This window comes from Sinohyriopsis cumingii, chromosome 1 (genome assembly GCF_028554795.1).
Source record: "Sinohyriopsis cumingii isolate HCF-2022 chromosome 1, ASM2855479v2, whole genome shotgun sequence".
Taxonomy (NCBI): domain Eukaryota; kingdom Metazoa; phylum Mollusca; class Bivalvia; order Unionida; family Unionidae; genus Sinohyriopsis; species Sinohyriopsis cumingii.
This window is the reverse complement of record NC_142961.1, coordinates 91,975,968-91,995,427: the sequence shown is the minus strand read 5'-3', so window position 1 is coordinate 91,995,427 and position 19,460 is coordinate 91,975,968. Positions and strand designations below refer to the sequence as shown.

The 19,460-nt window shown below is 35.7% G+C and overlaps 1 protein-coding gene across 3 annotated transcripts in view; it reads right to left on the bottom strand.

Annotated features, from left to right (window-relative positions):
• Positions 1–19,460, bottom strand: part of LOC149807343 (histone-arginine methyltransferase CARM1-like) — a 55,367-nt gene that overhangs the window by 30,615 nt on the left and 5,292 nt on the right. For all 3 annotated transcript variants that reach the window (XM_089965618.1, XM_089965636.1, XM_089965627.1), the window contains exons 3-8: positions 14,597–14,697; positions 12,182–12,286; positions 8,200–8,310; positions 6,578–6,755; positions 6,202–6,292; positions 1,311–1,392 (exon numbers count right to left, since the gene is read on the bottom strand). In XM_089965618.1, coding sequence (XP_089821744.1) covers positions 1,311–1,392; positions 6,202–6,292; positions 6,578–6,755; positions 8,200–8,310; positions 12,182–12,286; positions 14,597–14,697 — 668 coding nt within the window. The remainder of the gene's footprint in view (positions 1–1,310; positions 1,393–6,201; positions 6,293–6,577; positions 6,756–8,199; positions 8,311–12,181; positions 12,287–14,596; positions 14,698–19,460) is intronic.

The following is a 19,460-nucleotide window of genomic DNA, read 5'->3' as shown; positions in this document are numbered from 1 at the left end:
CATTACACTGAAATTGGGTCCACAGATTCAAGGGTAACATCTACCTGTGTGTGTGTGTGTGTGCCATTAGTTCCTTGCAAGTAGATGATCCATTGTTAATTTTTGTGGAATTGTGTTGTCCACTGTTCTGTGTTTCAGTATGCACCTATATCCTAGGACATTACTAATTTTTAAAATTCCTAACATTTCCCAATGAAATCTTGGTTCAAGTTCCTTGTTCTTTCATTGAAACTAGTTGTTGTGGTTGTTATTATGGGTATAACATAATTTTTCAGCACATGATAGGCCATACATGGCAGTCAGGATATTTGGGAGAGGAGGAAGCAGGTAAAACACCACAGGAATCACTAACCACAGGATGCTACTGGCAAGCTTTCTTATGTAGCCACATTGGCCAAGCCTGAAACTCAAACCCACATGAACAGAGGTGAGATGTCTGTGATCCATAAAGGTGAACACTTCAGACCACTCGACTGCCCAAGGCCTATCATTGAAACAAGTCAAATTATCACATCTAATGATGCAAAATGTAGGTGACACAAACTTGTCTTTATGGGAAGTGGTTTCATGAGTGTGAGATCCATAGAGCATCAGCAGGCCACGTTTTTGCACCAAAAGATCAGATGATCTGCATACTGGATTGCAGCACAACATATCCTGCCATAAAAGATTGGTCGAGCTTGAAAATGTAACAGACCTATAATATAATCCATACAGAGAACAAACCAGACATTATCCAATTTAACTCAACTTGTGGCAGCGGACTCAACGGGTTAACTTGATAATTTGTATGCCTCATTCCCTATACATAACAAGGAGGGAAAAAGGGAAACAAATAACTCCATAATCATTCATGCAAATATAGCAACATACCTATGACTAAGTCTATAACAACAGTACTTTTAAAATTGAAGAGATATTATTAGAGTACTGCTTTAACTGACACATATGCTTTGCAACAGATTATAAATTCCATATGTGCACTACACAAACTAGCCCACTTGCAAATACTGAATGTCATTCTTGTGGATTTCATTAATTTCTCCCCCTCCCCATGTTATACTTCTTGTGGAAACAATAGACAAATTTGTTCCCCAATCTATCAATCTAGGTATTGATTAAAATACCTTTTTCAACATCACGAAAAAAAATGAATTCACAGTATTCAACATGGATCATTATTTGCATATTGTATTATGTATTTGCACATATAGTTTTCTGCTTTCAAAGTTGTAAACTATTTGCAAATTCAAAATCAAGGACAATGAATATTAGCAAATACTCCTGAAAAACAATACTTGACTACTTACTACAATAGGTTGTTTAAAATACTCATCAACTGCTGAATTCCGTAAACTTGTTAGATTAATGCCATGGAAAGACTCTTGGTACCTGTGCAAAGCAGAGATTAATCATATGTTAATATTTAAATCATAATAACATGTTAGCATTCAATTACAAACTGAGACTTACCATTAGCAAAATCTTCTGTTTCCATTTGTTGAGCAAGATCCTCTGTGTGTGTGTGTGTGTGAGACTTAGATTTTTAACGTAACTTTAACAATCTTCCAGTCATATCGCTATGATATCTGCAATGTGGCAGTTGAAAGTGATGTCTAGCACTGGGGCATCATGCCAAAGACATGTAGCATGATGTCCCACCCAGTCACATTATCCTGACACAAGGCCACCCAGTCCTAACACTATCCTCTTAATGCTGAGCGCTTAGTGAGGCAGTTGTTAGTACCATTTTTAGAAGCCTTTGGTATGATTCGGCTGGGGATTAAACCCACGACCACCCACATCCACAGCGGACACTCTAACCACTTGGCTACTGGAGCAGTGAGCAAGATCCTGTAGTTATGTCATTAAAGCACATTCAGATGTATGCAAGTAAACAGAAGTACAGAAATGTACACATTCAAATGACAATGATTACCCCTGATCCTCAACCATGCACAAAAAGACATCTTTGTTCAAGAAGCCCTGTCAAAGTTCTAAATAAAATGTGAGTTAATCTGAAATTTTATTTTACAGAATTATGTGAAAATCGGGTCAGTTTTTATAAAAGAAAGGTCAATACCAAATATGGCCTCATTCCTTAAGTTCTTCAAACGTTATTACATAGAAATGGAATTCAAGCTGCAAAGATAAACTTTCAAGTCAATATACGATTCTAACTCCGTCAAGATCTGACAAAAATAAATAAAAATCAAACATAATATTGGTCTTTTCAATACAGTCTTCTATCAAATTTTGTTTCAGTTTTTAGTACAGTGCTGTCCAACCTTTTTGACACCATGGGCCACTGAAAAATGTTTTTCTTGAAGCCGAGGGTTGCAGCAGAAAAATGAAAAGCAATGACTATATAGCTGCGAGCTCTGGCAGGCCATTTAAAATCAGCCCATGGATTGTAGGTTGGAAAGCACTAATTTAGTACTTCAAAATTGTTTTATATAGCTAAAATAGAACGGAAGATGCAAGGCAAAACTTTCTTTTCAAAAGTAATTCAAATGTTGACAATAATGGATAAAAATCTTGTCTACATTTCCACAGTATGTGGCTGCATAACAAATTATATAAGTTTATATCTAAGTCATACAAGGACTGCAACTGTCAAACTTTGATGGAATTTCATGCAAACTGAACTAGATGTAGACCTTAACATCAAGTCCCACATAAAATCTAGTTTCAATCAATGAAGCCCTTTACGTTTTTGAGTGGAAACATGTTATGCATGTAATCACAACAAAGCCCATTACAATGGTCACCTCTATGTAGCAGCCACTTAAATAATAAGGTTGAGCATACCAAGTCTCATTAGAACTTAAATTCAAGCACATTTCTATAAAGATCACCTACTCAAAAAGTCAGTTCCTGCCAATCCATTGGATGACCTCTGAAGCGACCTTACACCCATGGATGACCTTTGAATTGACCTATAACCAATGGGTGATCCTTGAAGACAGATTTGTACTGTAATCCACAGAAAACTCAGCAGGGTAAACCGAGAAAACACTTTGAAGAAAAAATTGTACCACATTCAAATACGGATAAGGTCCACAAAATTATTCTGGCAAGACACTCGGTGGACAGCTGGATGGATTGGACCTATTGGGTGGATAGTATGATGGATTAGACACACTGAGTGGACAGTCGGATAGATTAGACATATTGGGTGGACAGCTGGATAGATTGGACATACTGGGTGGATAGTTGGATAGATTAGACACACGGAGTGGACAGTTGGATAGATTAAGCTGGATGGATCAAATCTATCAGATGGACAGTTAGATGGATCAGACAATGGGTGGGCAGTACAACGGATTTACAACTGAAGTGATTACAGTATAACCCCATTCACCCATATTCACTTTATCTAAGCCACAGCCACCAACCTTTCAGGCATTGTATAAAACTGTTAATAAATTTGTGAAGGGCCCCTAATAAAAATATTTGGTCCAATCAAAATACTTTATATTTAGATCTGAAATAAGACTTAAAGGTTTGGAGTAACATTTATTAATCACCTAATATGTGTGACTATCATTCATAATCCAACTCCTCCGAGATCTTGATGATACAAGTCTATATACCAAGCATGATCAACCTCAAAAGTGATCTAGATTATACAAACCAATATATGACATATAATCAAAATCTGATCAGAAATGAAGCCTCTAGAATGCCTGCAAGCAAGTGTTGATGGATGGAGAACAATGCATGAATCACAATGGATGCATGACCTTTATTTGGCCTCTGGCCAGGTGAGTTAAAACTATGTTTAGCTTCTTCTGACCACCTCTGTAATAGCCCAACACCATTTACAACCACATTTTATAATTATCTCTGAAAATGGGGATATTTCTGATAGTCTGTCCATATGTACTAACAGACAGGCATACATACATAATGTCCTTGAAATCCTCCAATACAGTTCAAGCTAGACATGTTAAACTTTTGTCACTGTGGGTATAGACTATGCTACCACTTGTCAAAATGTGATTTTGTCTTTTGGGTTGCAGCTTGTTGGGTATGGGTGATTTGACACTACCGGTAATTTCAAATATTGTAAAACCTGTCAAAAGCAGCCACCCATAGAAAATGGCAGAAAAGGGTAAAAAAAAGAAAGAAAGTATCATTCTGCTGAAATATTAGGGACACTTACTACAGCAAAGAAAAATTTAAAGTGGAAGCAAGAAAATCGATAAAATCATTAAAAAACATACAAAACCTGACCATGTACAGCTATACAAAACCATTTACCACAGCTCCATGTATTCATTTAATTGTCCTCCAAACTGCTTCTGGCTTATTTCAGCATTGCCAGAAACACCTTTTTCCAATATCATTTCATGGCAATCAGGATGGGCTTACAATCACTGTCTGACATTTTCAGTCATATCGCTATGATGTGTGACAGTGTATAGCGATGTTTAGCACTGGGCATCATGCTGCCGACATGTTGCATGATGTCCCACCCAGTCACATTATCCAGACACACACACTGGAAAAGATGGTGTGATTCGTGAACAAGCTCGGCAATTCAGGACATTAACACCAAATTTGGGACTCTAAGAATTCTATAAATGAAATTATCAGCGACTTAAAATAATTACTGATTTTAGTTTGTTTTATGCACAACACAACATTAATCTCACCAATGACTGACATCTACATATGACTATAAAATAATAAGACTATTTGGATGGCCAGCTTGTATACATAAGGCTTGGAAACAGCTTGTCATGCATCAAAAACAATATCTGCAGTGGCCAGTTTCTCAACTTGCCATTACCAATAAACAATAGATTTATCAGATAGGCTTGTAATGAATGGGAATTAAAAGAAGCTGAATATGGCTATTCTTTTTTAACCCATGAACCAAAACTTCACAGAAAAGTCTGAAATACTGTATGTCCCCTGAACCTAATGAAAAGGGTCATATACTACGATGTTCTATTCCCATATCTTGACTATAACTGATGCATATGAGCATTTCTGCAAGCTGCTGAAATCTGGGGTGGGTGGGTAAGTTTTGTAAGTAATAATGCGATAAAAGAATGTATTTTTTTTACAAGCATGGACTTTTCATCAGATATTGCTTTAATTCACAGGCAAACTGATGAAGATACTGAACTTCCTATCACACTGGTACAGCAGGCAACTTCCATTTCTACTGTGATAAAGAGACTGCTTTCCCACCATCCAGCTAACAAACTGTTTTGATCCACCTAATTTACAAAAACTGCTTTGCTTTCAAACTTGAAATTCTTACACCTCTTAGTTACATCGACAATAAGACTAGAGTATTGCAAGTAAAGCAAGTTAAGAAATGTTCACACATCAATTCACACAATATTCCTTTGTCCAAACAATACCTTCCTTATGAAAGAAAGGTTTTGTTTCCACAGAATGAGCAGTAACTGTACATAAGCTCCACTGACCATTTAAAGCAGGTAAACACTTGACTGCTGACTGCAGAATGCTGGTGGCAGTTAAACACAAAATGTATGTAGTCAATTTGCCAGTGGGAAATTAGAATGACCATTGTGAACAAGTGACTGCTATTTAAAGGTGACTCGTTATGAAAAGTATAGCTGTAGCTCCAGTTGTTTCTTTCTTTCACACATCTGTGAATTAGCATGTGTTATCACTGATCCATGTAATAACATGTCAAGCTGAGGCAACTTGATTATGCTCTTTCCCTACATTCATTCTTCCTTCTCCTAACTAAGGACTAAGGGAGTCCCTGGGCTATAATACTAAGATCCCCATCCTAGCACTATAACCACATACACACTTACTTGGCATGAAGAAAAAAAAAACAAACTGATACATGCAACCAGCACTGACTTGGGGGCTCATCCATAAGCCCCATGGAAGTTCACCCTCCCCCAATCCCTTGAGTCATTCTGGAAACAACAGAGATCCCTACATATAACCATGTACATGTACAGGGCATGAAAAGACGAATGCTCATACCCAAATGACATATTCAGGTGATGCAATCATTACCATCTGGGGAATAATCAAAATCAAACTTTGGAGTTAAGTTCAAAATAGGTAATGCAGCGAATAATGAGTCACTAACATTATCTAAAGACCACCTCTGGATTCTGACCCTTTCCCCATGTTAATTCATTCAGAATTAGATGATTTTTATGGATAATTTGACCTGTAGAAGTGAAAGTTTCCTACCAAAAGTTTGCTTTTGTAAACTGTTCCATGTATAGAGCTTCATCTGTGAATGGGGCAATGTGGAGATCACCTTGTGTAGGAAACATCTGGCCTAAAAAAATGGTAAAGGTAGGTAGATATGAAACAAAAGAAAACAATGTTATAAAGCTCTGTGTTGCTAACAATGAATACAACTAGTCATAATATACAAGACTTGTCATAAATACCAAACTGTTTAAATATAGAATTTTATCCATCATACGTGTCAATAGTTTTCTTTTCTTTGCATATTTGTGAAAAATATATCAGTTAACATGATTAAATCTGTTCATCCAACAGTCTGATAAGTTAATCTCATCTTACTAATGTATATTACATTATGTCATATAGTGCCCACCTCCTGGTCGAAGCCATTTCTTAGCATGTAGGTAGCTCTCTAACATCCTTTCATTGAACAGCATGTAGCCCATAGGTTCTGAGATAATCGTGTCCACTTTTTCTGGAATCTCAACCTCCTCTATCTTGCCAGGGATCACAATTATTTTGTCCGCTAATTTGTTGTGTCTCACCAACGTCTGAAAGCAGACATACTGACTCTTGTGGTACAAGTTTTGGACTACAGCTGGGTATCACCAGCTGAATCAATGTTTGATAAATATCGTGCTAATTTTCTTTTATGCAATATTTATCTAGACAGAACCAGATATATGAATAAACAACAAAAATAAAACTGTTTATGGGAATTTTTTTCTTCTGGATACTTTCCATGTAAAACTGCAAAACAAATATTACGTGTGGCATTACAAAATTCAACTGTAGGATTAACATAGGAACCAGAACTGAAATGAACCTTTTTTTCTTTTCTTTTGGTCTTTCTTTATAGGTATGTTCAGAGTCACCAAATACAACTTATTATGCACTATTAGGTGAGTCAGATACATAATAAATCTATGTGGCAAACGTACAAATGTAGATATTACTAAGGTGGAAAAAATATTTACCAGGACAAGAGGAATAATAATCGATATCTCGTGATAAACTATTTTTTTTTTAAAATTTGGATTTAAAATTAAAAACAGTGAATATTGCAGTCACTGTGTTATAGCAGGTACAATGAGACTGATAGCTTTTTATATTGTTTGAATGGTCTTGTTCTTTTCTTCAATGTATGTGATAAAAAGACTTGAAATGGTTATTTTCTAACATCTTTTATTTGTATTCATGTTTAATTCTACTATCATCCTATAATAGTTCCAAGTCTATACCATGATGTACTACTGCCCTAGAAAACGCAGTTGATTTATTATGTAAAAGTATATCCAAACCATCTGTCTGGTGTAGTGTTATAAAGTATAATTCATTTTTTAAGCCGATTTAGAAAGCAATTAGCAAAGCCCAACAAAAATAAATTTCAGAACTCTTGGTTGATGGAGTTTTACTTTTGTGAAGCATGCCAGCTAAAAAGAAAATACATTAGGGTGTGGGCTATTAATTCTTTGCACATACTATATAAAACACATCAACATACATTAAACTGGTTCTGACCAGGATTCACTCAGAGAATCCAGCCCAGACGTTTGAACACCTGGACCATCCAGCAGTCAGTGTAGTGATGAACGCTAATGACACTTGCATTACCTTCAAGCCTCTTTGAACCCTACTGAATTTATATTTGAACTGTAGCTATTGCAATGTTGTGTTACAATATTAAAAAAGGGTACATTTTGGGCATGGGGAAACTGGAGTCCAGGCCTGTGGAATTTCTGTCAGGGACTGGCGAGTTTATTTAAGTCACCAGCCTGGAGCCTATGTCTAAAACAAATTTCTTTGAGCACTATGCTCTGGTACAGAATAACTATACTTTTTATGTATGGTGTCAGATTGGAAAATATTTATATTTAATGTCAACATGGTTCAATAGGTGACAAATATCCCAAGATCTCACCACATCAGCATCTTTTAGTTAATCAATGGCACAAAACCAATAATGTAGGTTTCCTGATATATCTATGATCTTACCTCGCAGAATTCTGCCATATTGCTGGCCTCTACAGCATACACTTTCTTTGCTCCAGCCTGGAGAGCAAAGAAGGAGAGGATGCCAGAGCCGGCTCCAACATCTAGGACAACCTGAAAGGAATAATGCTAACACCGTGAATGCTACATTTAGACTGCGTATAACTAAACTAAAAACAGCATTCCAATTAAAACAAGAGAACTGTGAACAGCATATTATACATCTTCACCATGCTTCATAGTCCTTTATATTCCAAGTGTAATTACATCCTCCTTACTGCACTCAAAATGAAATAAACATTACACTCCATAGCGTCTTTTTGATAACTATATTTTCCTACATTATGATTTCAAATGTTCAATGGCAGAACAGAAACACACTTGAAGATGTCAATACACTGGTCTGTTGCCACTGAAATCCAATGTACTTCATCTGGAATTGGCACATAAATTCAGTCCATAATCACGAAATTTCATAGAAACGACAAAAACATCAAAATCTATTCATTCCAGATCAAATGGAAAAGTTGTTGCAATGCACATTCATTCACAGTATGACTCCAAATTTCAATTTTGAGTAGACCAGATGCCATTTTCTTTTGAAAGGTATGTCCAGCGCACGACTAAGTTCAAATTTATCTGTGCTGATTTATGTGTGCATTAAAAATGTTTTTGTGTAACGATGAATCTGCGCTTATGTATTTAGTTTGGAATACAGCATACATTCAGTTACTTTGTTTCGTGTAGTGTCTTTTTGTTTACATAATTCAGCCTTAGGTAGACTTTAAAAAATGAGCATATAATAAAAAGGTTACTGCATTTGTATGGGAAAATATGAACTCGTTTTGTCAAATGGATATACTGCACTCCCAAGGTTGTGCAGTATTTCCATCTGAAAAACTTGTTCATATTTTCCCATACAAATGCAGTAACCTATAAATATTCCCATCCTATAAACAGTTCACCTTTCTCTGAGTGCACCCCCCCCCAACAGGCTGAATGCTGTTGTATCTATATTTATGTTCCATGAGCAATTAAAATAGTTTATACATGGTATTTTATTCTCTTTATAAACTATTCCATTATACAAATAGTTATTTATGTCTGCAATTATGTTTTAATCCATGTGATTCACACATGCCAACCCCCAACGAGGAAAAAGTGTAATCCAAGTGGACAAAAAGAGGAATCCAAGCGGAAAAAGAGAAATCCACAAATAACATGCTAACAATTCAATTAACAAAGATTTATTTGCCCCTCATCCTTTAACATCCTTTACTGCTTCAAGTTTTCATATGTAGCACTTTTAACTTTCGAAAGCAACAGATTTTCATGTTGCATTTTAAAACACTTTGTACCAGCTGAGACCAAGAATGTTTTGCACACCAGTAGAGCACAAAGTACTGAGTTACTGAGCCTGGATCTGAATTCACTTTTATTTTTGTTAACAATACTGAAAAATCTCTCAGTCTGCATTAGATTGGTAAAGAACCAATATTCCTTTCATAACCTGACAAAGAAGAGGAAATTTATATATTCCAGTGATTGTGTCCTTTAGCTGGGAAATAAGGTGCCACTGCACATCTACTCTATCTGCATTAAGTATATTGTCAGGTAGAATTCCAACTTTATACTGCAGGAATTCTCCTTCCAGATGATCCAAGGTAGGCAAGGATGGCAATAGAAAGGGATATCTTTTGACAAAGAATCTAACACTTTTGAAGCTTTCTGACTGTCTCTCATTTACATCAGCAACTGAAGCATTTAAAAGCACTTCATCCCCATAGGTGAATTTCTGGAGCATGTAATCATAGGCTGTAGCATAATAATCTCCAACATTATCATAAAACACCTTCACAGCAAGAGTGGAATTGTGTTCTATGAATTCTCTTGCTTCTGCACCAATAGCAAGATCTTCATTATCTTTCTATTAAGAACTCAAATAACACCTCTGCATTTATAACATTCATGTCCGCAATTTAGTTCTGCTGTAGATAAGAAGTTACCTTAGTGCTGGAGTTCGTAACACGAGCTAATTCGATGTGTTTCTTTGTTTTCAAGTGTTTCTCCACATAAAATTTACCACCATGCCCAATATTAAAATCGTTTCCACACAGACTGCAATGAGCATGATGCTGCCCTAGAATACAGGGACTTGTATCGTTGCTTAAAACTGACCTGTCATACATGTACTATGTAGTACATGTATGACAGGTCAATTTTAAGCCACGATACAAGCCCCTGTGCCCAAGAATGGAATGCTGTATTATGCCATTCAGGTATTCATCTTTGAAGGATTCGTCGGTTTTTTTGTCTTTTTCTGATCCTCTTGTGAAATTTTTTGAAAAAATATATGTACTCTAACACAAACATCGACTAGAATACATCTGATGACTTTCAGCACCAAATAGTAAAATTATTTCCACACGGCCTGCAATAGACGTCATGTGAAGCTGCCCTCGTGTCCTCATCTTTGAAGGATTGTTATTTTATGTTTCATTTATTTTTTGCCTTTTTCTAATCCATCTGTGAAATTATTTGAAAAGATGTATTTGTTTTCATACACGCATCGACTAAAATAAATTATACTTTTTAGCGCCAAATACCTATAGACTGGTTCTGTACTAAATATAAATTAGACAAAAGAATCTGTGAGTCAAGATTAAAAATTAGAAAACCAGTCTGTTCTCTCCTCACTAAGCCATACAGCTGCTATAAATAGAATACAAGGTCGAAAGTTTGAAAGTAGAACCAGCATGTTTCTGGGCAACAGGATAGTTGCTATAAATAGAACATAATACTGTTAGGAAAGTGCACGGACAAGCGTACTCTTATATTGTAGTTACGTAGAACCAGTCTTTTCTAAAATATGGTTTGTGGGATTAATGGGATGTTAATAAAAACGAGAAAACCACTTATTTTTTTGGGAAGGTGGATTTACTGAAAAAGCGTAATCCATACATGTTTATGCATAATTTAGTGAAAAAAAGCGTAATGATTATGCCAAAAGCGTAACGGTTGGCATGTATGGTGATTTCCAATTAAAATATACACATTAAGCTTGAATAAGTTGGTTTCAATTCCATGCATCTGTAGCCGAATCACGAGCAAATATTACTGTGGAAGTGTACAGGTAAATCATTACTCTGTGGTGGTTGGGAGGCTGATTGCTAGTTTATTGCAGAATTGAACCTGGGTAAGTAGGACAAAAGCACTTTACCTCAATATCTGCTACAATATTTCTACAGAAACATATTTTATAGGTCACCATCTCTTGCAATAAAAAGTTGTACAACAATTTTTATTGATTGATTTCTATTACTGTCATGAAGTTTAAACACTTTCTTTTGAAATTTTTTGTTTTGGTTTGACACCACCCTTACTGCCCGTTTTACTAAATTAGCTGGTTTCTAGTGACTGTTGTAAAAGTTCTAAATTTTAACTACTGATGCAAAATGTTGAGCACTTTCACATGCTGAAACTACAACACCAAGGAAAAGAAGGACAATATTCCAAATGATGAAAATAATTAAGGAATCAGACTAGGATCATCTTTTTTTCCCCTAGCCCTCCAATTATTCCTTGGATGAGGGAATATTTACCTTAGACTGGTGACAAGCACCACGAAATGGGACAGAAATGAAAAAAATACTCCTGTTAAAATATGTGTTGTACAAACACATAATTCTTGTTTCATTAAAAAGTTCATAGTGGAAAAGAAGGAAACTGATGAGATTGCGTAAATAAAAAAAAGAATGTTAAAAAAATGTTAATATGTGATATTCAACCCCTCCTAGGTGCACCTGGTGCAGAAAAAACTTTATTACTCTTTGGACACATGGACAACCAATACACCATACTGGTTCAATTGCACTCCCAAGTGTCAAGGAGAATATATAGTTAAGGTTAAAAACAAACTAACAGATGGATAGCCTGAAAGTGTCATAATATCCCAAAATTCAAGTGTAGGGACAAAATTACAAACCTTATCCTGAAAGTCGGACACATTGGACAACATGGCCCTCTGGTAGGTGGATGTCCTGATGTAGTCCTGCATCATATTCTGTTGCTGAGAGAGGTAGCCATAAAACTGAATTAAAAGAAATAACAGAAAGTTGAAGTGATTTCTATGTACACATTCAGCTGATGCAGTACTCATAAAATTGGTGAAGAAACTAAGCATGTACTCACGTATGCTTGGGAGAACAAGCAGAAAACAAGGCGATTACTTGTAAGTTATTATGAATCCCCTTGCCAACAAGAGGACGTCTTGAGTAGCTGATAATCATTGTCTCTCAAGATTGGAAATTAGGCCATTATGATCTAATTTTTATATGACTGAATTACCCCAAGAGAATTGCATCCCCATACCAATTTTCATGAGTGTAGGTTAAAACTGTACCGATGTCACTTTTTGCTGATTATGCTGATATTGTGTATAGCCGATTACTAAAACTGCTGATAGCGATTATGAGACCAATTTGTCCATTCTGCTTGCCAAATATTCTCCTGTGTGTGATTCATCGAAAGAATTGCTGCTAAAATTACCTATTTGATCGGAAAGTCTTATGTCAGCCAGTGTGCTGTAAGTCAACAAGGCTATGCCGACGAATGGGTCTGACAATGCATCAGAGGTCAAATTAAGGTCAGATTGGGCAGAAACTAAATCACGCACCTTGCTTTGTATCACCTTATGCATGTCAGGTATCAAAGATGCGGAAGAGTACTTCCGTCTTGGAATTTTATAGCGTGGTTCTGCCTTGGCCATCAGACGTCAAAATCCAGCGTCTTCAACAACGGAACATGGTTGTACATCTCTGCAATAGCTCTGTGCCAATTAATAGCTCTCGGGTCGTCAAATGCAAATGGCTGCTTCCGGTTTTGCTGCAGCTACTGAGGTTAAATGTGCAGCATCCTTTTCTTTTTGATCTACCAGAAACAGGTCATGTTCGACGAAGTGCATGCAGCACAAGTGCTGGACAAGATCTGATGTCGTATAAATTTTAGAATCCTTTCCACCTCTGGAAATGCATGCTTTGCAAAGTGTACAATTTGCTTTGGACTCTTCAAATGCATTTACTTTGAAGGAATTCCAGACTAAACTTGAGTGTACGAAATTATGTAAAATCTTGGTAGTATATTTAATAGTGTACAATCGCTAGTCAATATTAATAATCCAATCGATTCACTCTCTTGAAACAATGATTTAAATCAAGTAAGATACTACTAAGTTGTCCACGTGGCTGGATGGATGCACACACCACGCTGTGAGTCGCACGCTGAAGCAGCTCAGCAGCTGGGTATCCAGAGGTAACATTGCTGGCATGACAATATCAATGCTGCATAATATTTGTAAGTCAGCGTTCAGCTGCTTTAGATATCCGACTGCTATTCGCTAATTAGCAACACTGCAATACTATCTAAAGAACAGATTAAATATAGTGAGTCATAGTTTCGTAGTAGTTGCTAATTTTGCTAGCTATCTGCTAATGTTTATGCTGGAAGTTCAACAGCCACACGAGGCCTCATTTGCTGGTTGGCTTTAGTGATTTAGAGGAGTGCATGAATGGTATTGATAATTTGATGTGTCCATACAAAAACCAGTAGTTTACAGCAAGTGTGTTAAGAAGTATTTACTTTTAAGAATATATTGTCTTTCAATTAACCCCCAAAACAAATTTTATTCCTTAATTTAAATTATTTAATTCTGATTTAAAAATTCAAGCCATGTCAAGATGAATGTTATGATTGAATTTATATTTTGGAAATATGTTTACATCGGCACCGATTATACCGATTGTTCTAATAATCAGCCCAATTACGAGTATGGCCGATTAATCGGTACAGCTTTAGTGTAGGTGAATGTGTCATTATGTAGGAAAAAGCTGTATAATCCTAACTATATAGTGGTAATTAAATGTTCAGTTCCAAATATTTAAATACAAAAAGTGGAAACATTTAAAGAAGAAATTCTTCAAATAAACATAAATGATAAATGGTACAGATGTAAGCCTGAAATATTGGGTCGAACTTTGTAATAGAGTATTCTTTAAAAACAGACCAAGATTTCCTCTGGTGGTACATCATCAAAAGGCTTCCTAAGTGAGTTCACAGAAAAAACAAATTCAGCCTCATTGGGTAGAATGTCAATACACTTGACATAAATATCTTCTAATGTCAAAGTATGAACACTGGTTGAGGTTCAACTGTGAGGAGATAGGGGATATGCATGGGTTAGGTATATGTGTCCTAGATATATAAAAAAAACTAAAATGTCCCCAAACAGTGCATAAAGAAACTATTAAAAAATATATTTGTTTATCACATCCTTGGGCACTTTATCGTAATGTGGAACTCTATTGATGCACAAAAAAATATTGGTTATAATCAGATTTCTTACCTGGAAGTATTGCACAGCTGAAGAATCCTCTGTTCTTTCTGAGAAAACAGATTTCAGACCTTTCTGAAGTTCTTTAAGCCGGAACTGGAAACTCTTAAGTGCTGTGAAACAAAGAAGACGTCAAGACACCTGACTGACCCTGTTTCAAAAGAGGCCCAAGTGGGCCTGATATCATTCCCCTGGACATGCATAACAGCTGATTATTTAACTTGTAGTATTGTGAGAACTAAGTAAACTATCTTCCAAATTTTATGCAGTAAAACTTGTCTTGTGAAATTACTATTCTGAGAGATCACCTCTCTTGATAAACCCATGTTCCCCATACACAGAATTACTGATTGCATAGTGTTGTGACTGGTCATGAGAAACCACATCCTGAGTGACATTTTTTGGCACCCAGAATGGTCTTTCAAGACATGTTATACTGTACCATGGTGATTATACCCATCTTACTATATCCTGATAAAAGTTTGTTTTAAAGATAAAGGTATAATTACTATGCCGTCTCTTGCTCAGAATCAAAGCCATCCCAAATCTTGAGATAAACCCATTTATCAAGTTTATACAAACTGAATGAAAAGTAAAGTCTCTGCATCAAGAGGTAACATGTTCAGCCAATTAGAAGCAAGATCATCTCATTAATATGCACGAATCCAGTTCACTTTTGATAATGTTAACACCATTTTCAGCACAAGATAGGCTATACATGGCAGCCAGTATTAATGGTGGTGAAAGAACACAGAAAATCCCCGTAAAGAACCACCAACCCTCGATAAGCTACTGGCAAGCTTTCTCACATACCCACATTGGCTGAATCCAAGACTTGAACCTACGCATAAAGAGAGGAGATGGCAGTGATCCGTAATGGAGAGCACTTTAAACCACTCGGGACCCCAAATGCTGTTATGTTAATTCATGTATTCATCTTTGAATCAGTTTTTCGTCTTTTCCTAATCCATCTGTGAAATTATTTGAAAAACATTTTTCCTCTAAACACACATTGACTAGAATAAATCTGATTTAATTTTTAGTGCCAAATACCTACAGACTGGTTCTGTACCAGGTATGAATTAGAACAAAGTTAGAAAATCAGTCTGTTTTCTCCTAAGTAAGACAAACAGCTGCTATAAATAGAAACATAGGTCAAAAGTTTGAAAGTAGAAGCCAGCATGTTTCTTGGAAATAGGACAGCTGCTATAAACAAAATATAATACTCTTAGGAAAGTGCATGCAAGTCTACGACAAGTGTACTCTTATGTTGTAGTTATAAAGAAGCCGTTTTTTTCCTCCTAGAATACGGTCTGTGGGATTAATGGAATGTCAATCAAAATGAGAAAACACGTTATTAATTTTTTTTGGGAGGGGTGTATACCAAAAACATGTAATCTGAATACATTTATGTGCAAGGCATAATTTCGTGGGAAAAAAGTGTAATTATTACACCAAAAGCGTAAAGGTTGGCATGTATGGAATTATGGCTTCTAGAGTGGTAACAAGCACTTCCAATCAAATGATTAACCTATTTAAATGTATGGATCTTGCTCATTACTTAAGTTATCCAAGATCTTGATGACAAGCTAAAATTCAAGCCTGATCAGAAACACCTAATCAGCATGTATAGATCTCATTCATTAGTGAACTCATCCAATATATAACATATTCAAAGTCTGAGCTGGATTAGAAATATGACTTCAAGATTGAAAATAATGTTAACTATTCAGATGCAAGACCCCCTCATTATTATGCGTGGATCTTGCTCGTTATCAAACTTATCCTAGATTTTGATGATACAATATAAACCCACATTTCAAGTTTGACTGAAATTGGACCTGATAAAGGGACTCTAGGGTGATATAGACCTGCCAACCCTGACAAGTCAGTCTCAGTAAGGCAGTTGATTTTTTTACCGTAAGTCTGACCAGTTTTCAGTTAGGTATAGCAAAACACCATAAACTGTTATTGTAAAGCTGGAAAAAGTAATTAAATGTTCGGTATTCGGAACGTGCAGCGACGATAAACATTAAGTTCAACTGAAAAGTTTGTTAAGTATGCACAGACTTTATTTACCACTAGTACAAATGCATATATTTTAGTTCCAAACCTTACGGAGTTCAATGGCTTGCTGCTATCTCTCAACTTGATGTAATTCTTGGAAATTCTTTTTTTCTATTCCACATGATGATGGCAATCATATTTCCTGCCATGAGTCATACTCAAATTGGCACATGATGTCCAACATAATTGTGTCCCTTCCAGCTTATAGTCACAAGAATCTGAATATTCCTTTATATTTTTCTGTGTTGATTATAAACACTTTTCAAATGGCTTATTTCCCCTTTTGTCTTAAACATGCATCGCCTTGTGGACGCCATTTATTTTAAAATTCTATGATCAAGAGTTTGATCATGCAGACGCTTCGCATAAACAAACAGCTGCAGTTTAAAGCATCTAATGTGCTGCTGTAAAGTTAGTCTGGTTTTTGACCAATTTCACTACTTCTAATACGAAACCCAGATCCAAATCAAACAAGGATAAACAAATTTTCCAAATTTTTCGGCAATGATCATTTTTCTGTACATTTTGCTTGTATGCCTTAAGTCCATATTTTAAGGGTAATGTCGTTAAGAATTAGGGCAAAATCTAAGAGTTGGCAGGTCTGGAGATAACAAGTAATATATGGACTACTGAGTGGTATCAAGCAATAGCCAATAGCCAATGGATGAATGCATAATACATCATAAAGAGATACAGCACCATACAAAAGGCTCACTTGGCTTTATAGCCAGAATAGCTAAAGACCAGTTTCATCAACAGTCAACATGGGTTTTAATGCATATCTACAGCTGGAGCTCTCAAACCTCACAGTAAGGAATCTAATAAAGAATTTTCAAAAGAACTTTTTAAAAACATTTACATATGGATCAATATTTATACTATTTTATTCACAAAAGAAAATTACATTGTTTTGCGTTTGTCTTCCAACAACTTTATTTTACTTTCAACTTTATAAAGTTTACTTTCAACCTGAATCAATATTCAATTTATCAATGGCTTATGTACATTTGGTATGCTGTTACTGGTTAAATTACACGCTGATAATACATTTTACAGTCTTTTCACTATGGAAGCAGCCCTCAGGCCCCCCGGCTCAAGTTTATGGTGCCTTTTGCAATTACAGAGGGCTCTGCCATGATTTATTTATTTAGTAACTGTTTATTATATCACCACAATTACAAACAATTAAGTTCTTTTATATTATTCTACTAAATTCATAGTTTTTAACAACAAGGTTAGTAGCATATTTCTTTCAAAATTTTCAAGGTGCATTCCTGCATCAATTTTAAAGGATACACCAATGAAACTGTATGTAAACAAGTTAACAGTTACTATTACTTCATACAAGAACATTTCTTGCAAATGTATTTCATAAAATAAAAAAAAGGAAGTCATTGATATCATTCCCATTTATACTAAACGTCCTACATCTGGGCATTAGAATAATGTACAGTCACTGAACTATGTTCATTTTACTCTGTCTACACTAAATAATGTACAACGTCCAAAATATTTTAGAGTGAATTTTTCAATTCTGGTAGCTTGTCATCAAGCTGTTTTCCAAGAGCTCTAAGTTCAGTGATTTTGTCCCTAACACTTTTCCTGAAACTATTTGATGTCGTGATAAATGAAATTTTCCTTTAGGTCTCTGCTTTCAATGCATAGTTATCAACAGCAGCTGTCATTGTCTCAATATCTTTTTTTGTTGTATGGGGGTGGGTGAAGAAGAAAGGTAGTGACATTTCTTCACCCCCCCCCCACACAACAAAAAAAAGTAACAAAGATATTTGTTTTATTGTATTATCACTTATTTAAAAACAGCATATGGATATTTTAAACTATTTCATATCAGATGTATTAATATTTCTCTCAGCTTGGCTGTAGTCTACATTTTAGAGTCACAATGTTCATTGCACCTATTGTCTGTCCTATTTCCACTCAATCGAAATATGGAACCGGACCAAACTAATTTCCTAATTAAGACTATTTGTAGTTACTATTTTAAAGCTTGAATCTCTTGTTTTCGCATACTTCTTTCATCAAAAATGATTTCATGTTGAAGACTTCTTGTTTTGTTTGCCATATTAGCCACCATTACAAAAGCTTGGTGTATTTTCTTCAGCTGCATGACTGTAGAGCACTCTCTCTCATTGCATGCAAATCAATATCCTTCTGGCATAATTTGCATTTTGCAAAGCTCTCAGAGAAAGATCTCATAATCCAAACTTTATATTTTTCTTTGTCTAGCCACAGAGGTTGGACTTGGCAGCCAGCCATTTTGAAGCGTGCAAATGATTCAAATCTAAACCACGTATACATCCGGGCTTCGTACAATTTTAAGTTAAAATGTATGACTGCGCAGTAGCCAGTTGCAGAAATTTCCCTTCTGGCACAAACTTAGCGAGATGTCCTTTCCCCCTTTTTTTAAAAATTTAAATCTGTAAAACGAAAACATTGAATTTCTTTCAGTATCAAGAAAATTGGGGCTTTTCAAGTTCCCCTGCATACCCTGTAACAAACTGAAATCTTACTTTTCCTTTTGGTCATTTTATGCCCAACCTTTTTGTTTGGGAAAGCAATGTGACTATTCCATTTTCTTAAACCAACTGTACATCATAAGAAGGCTTTTAGTGAAAATTGCATGTCAATATTATCATCTGTTCAAGTGCATTAGCAACAGCACGATTTTAAAGATGTCTGTCATTGTAACCATACAGTATGTCTGCCCAGTACAATTTTTATTTAGGACTAACTAGACCTTCCAAATAATGTTTATGTAAAGACCATCCGAATGATGTGTACGTAAAGT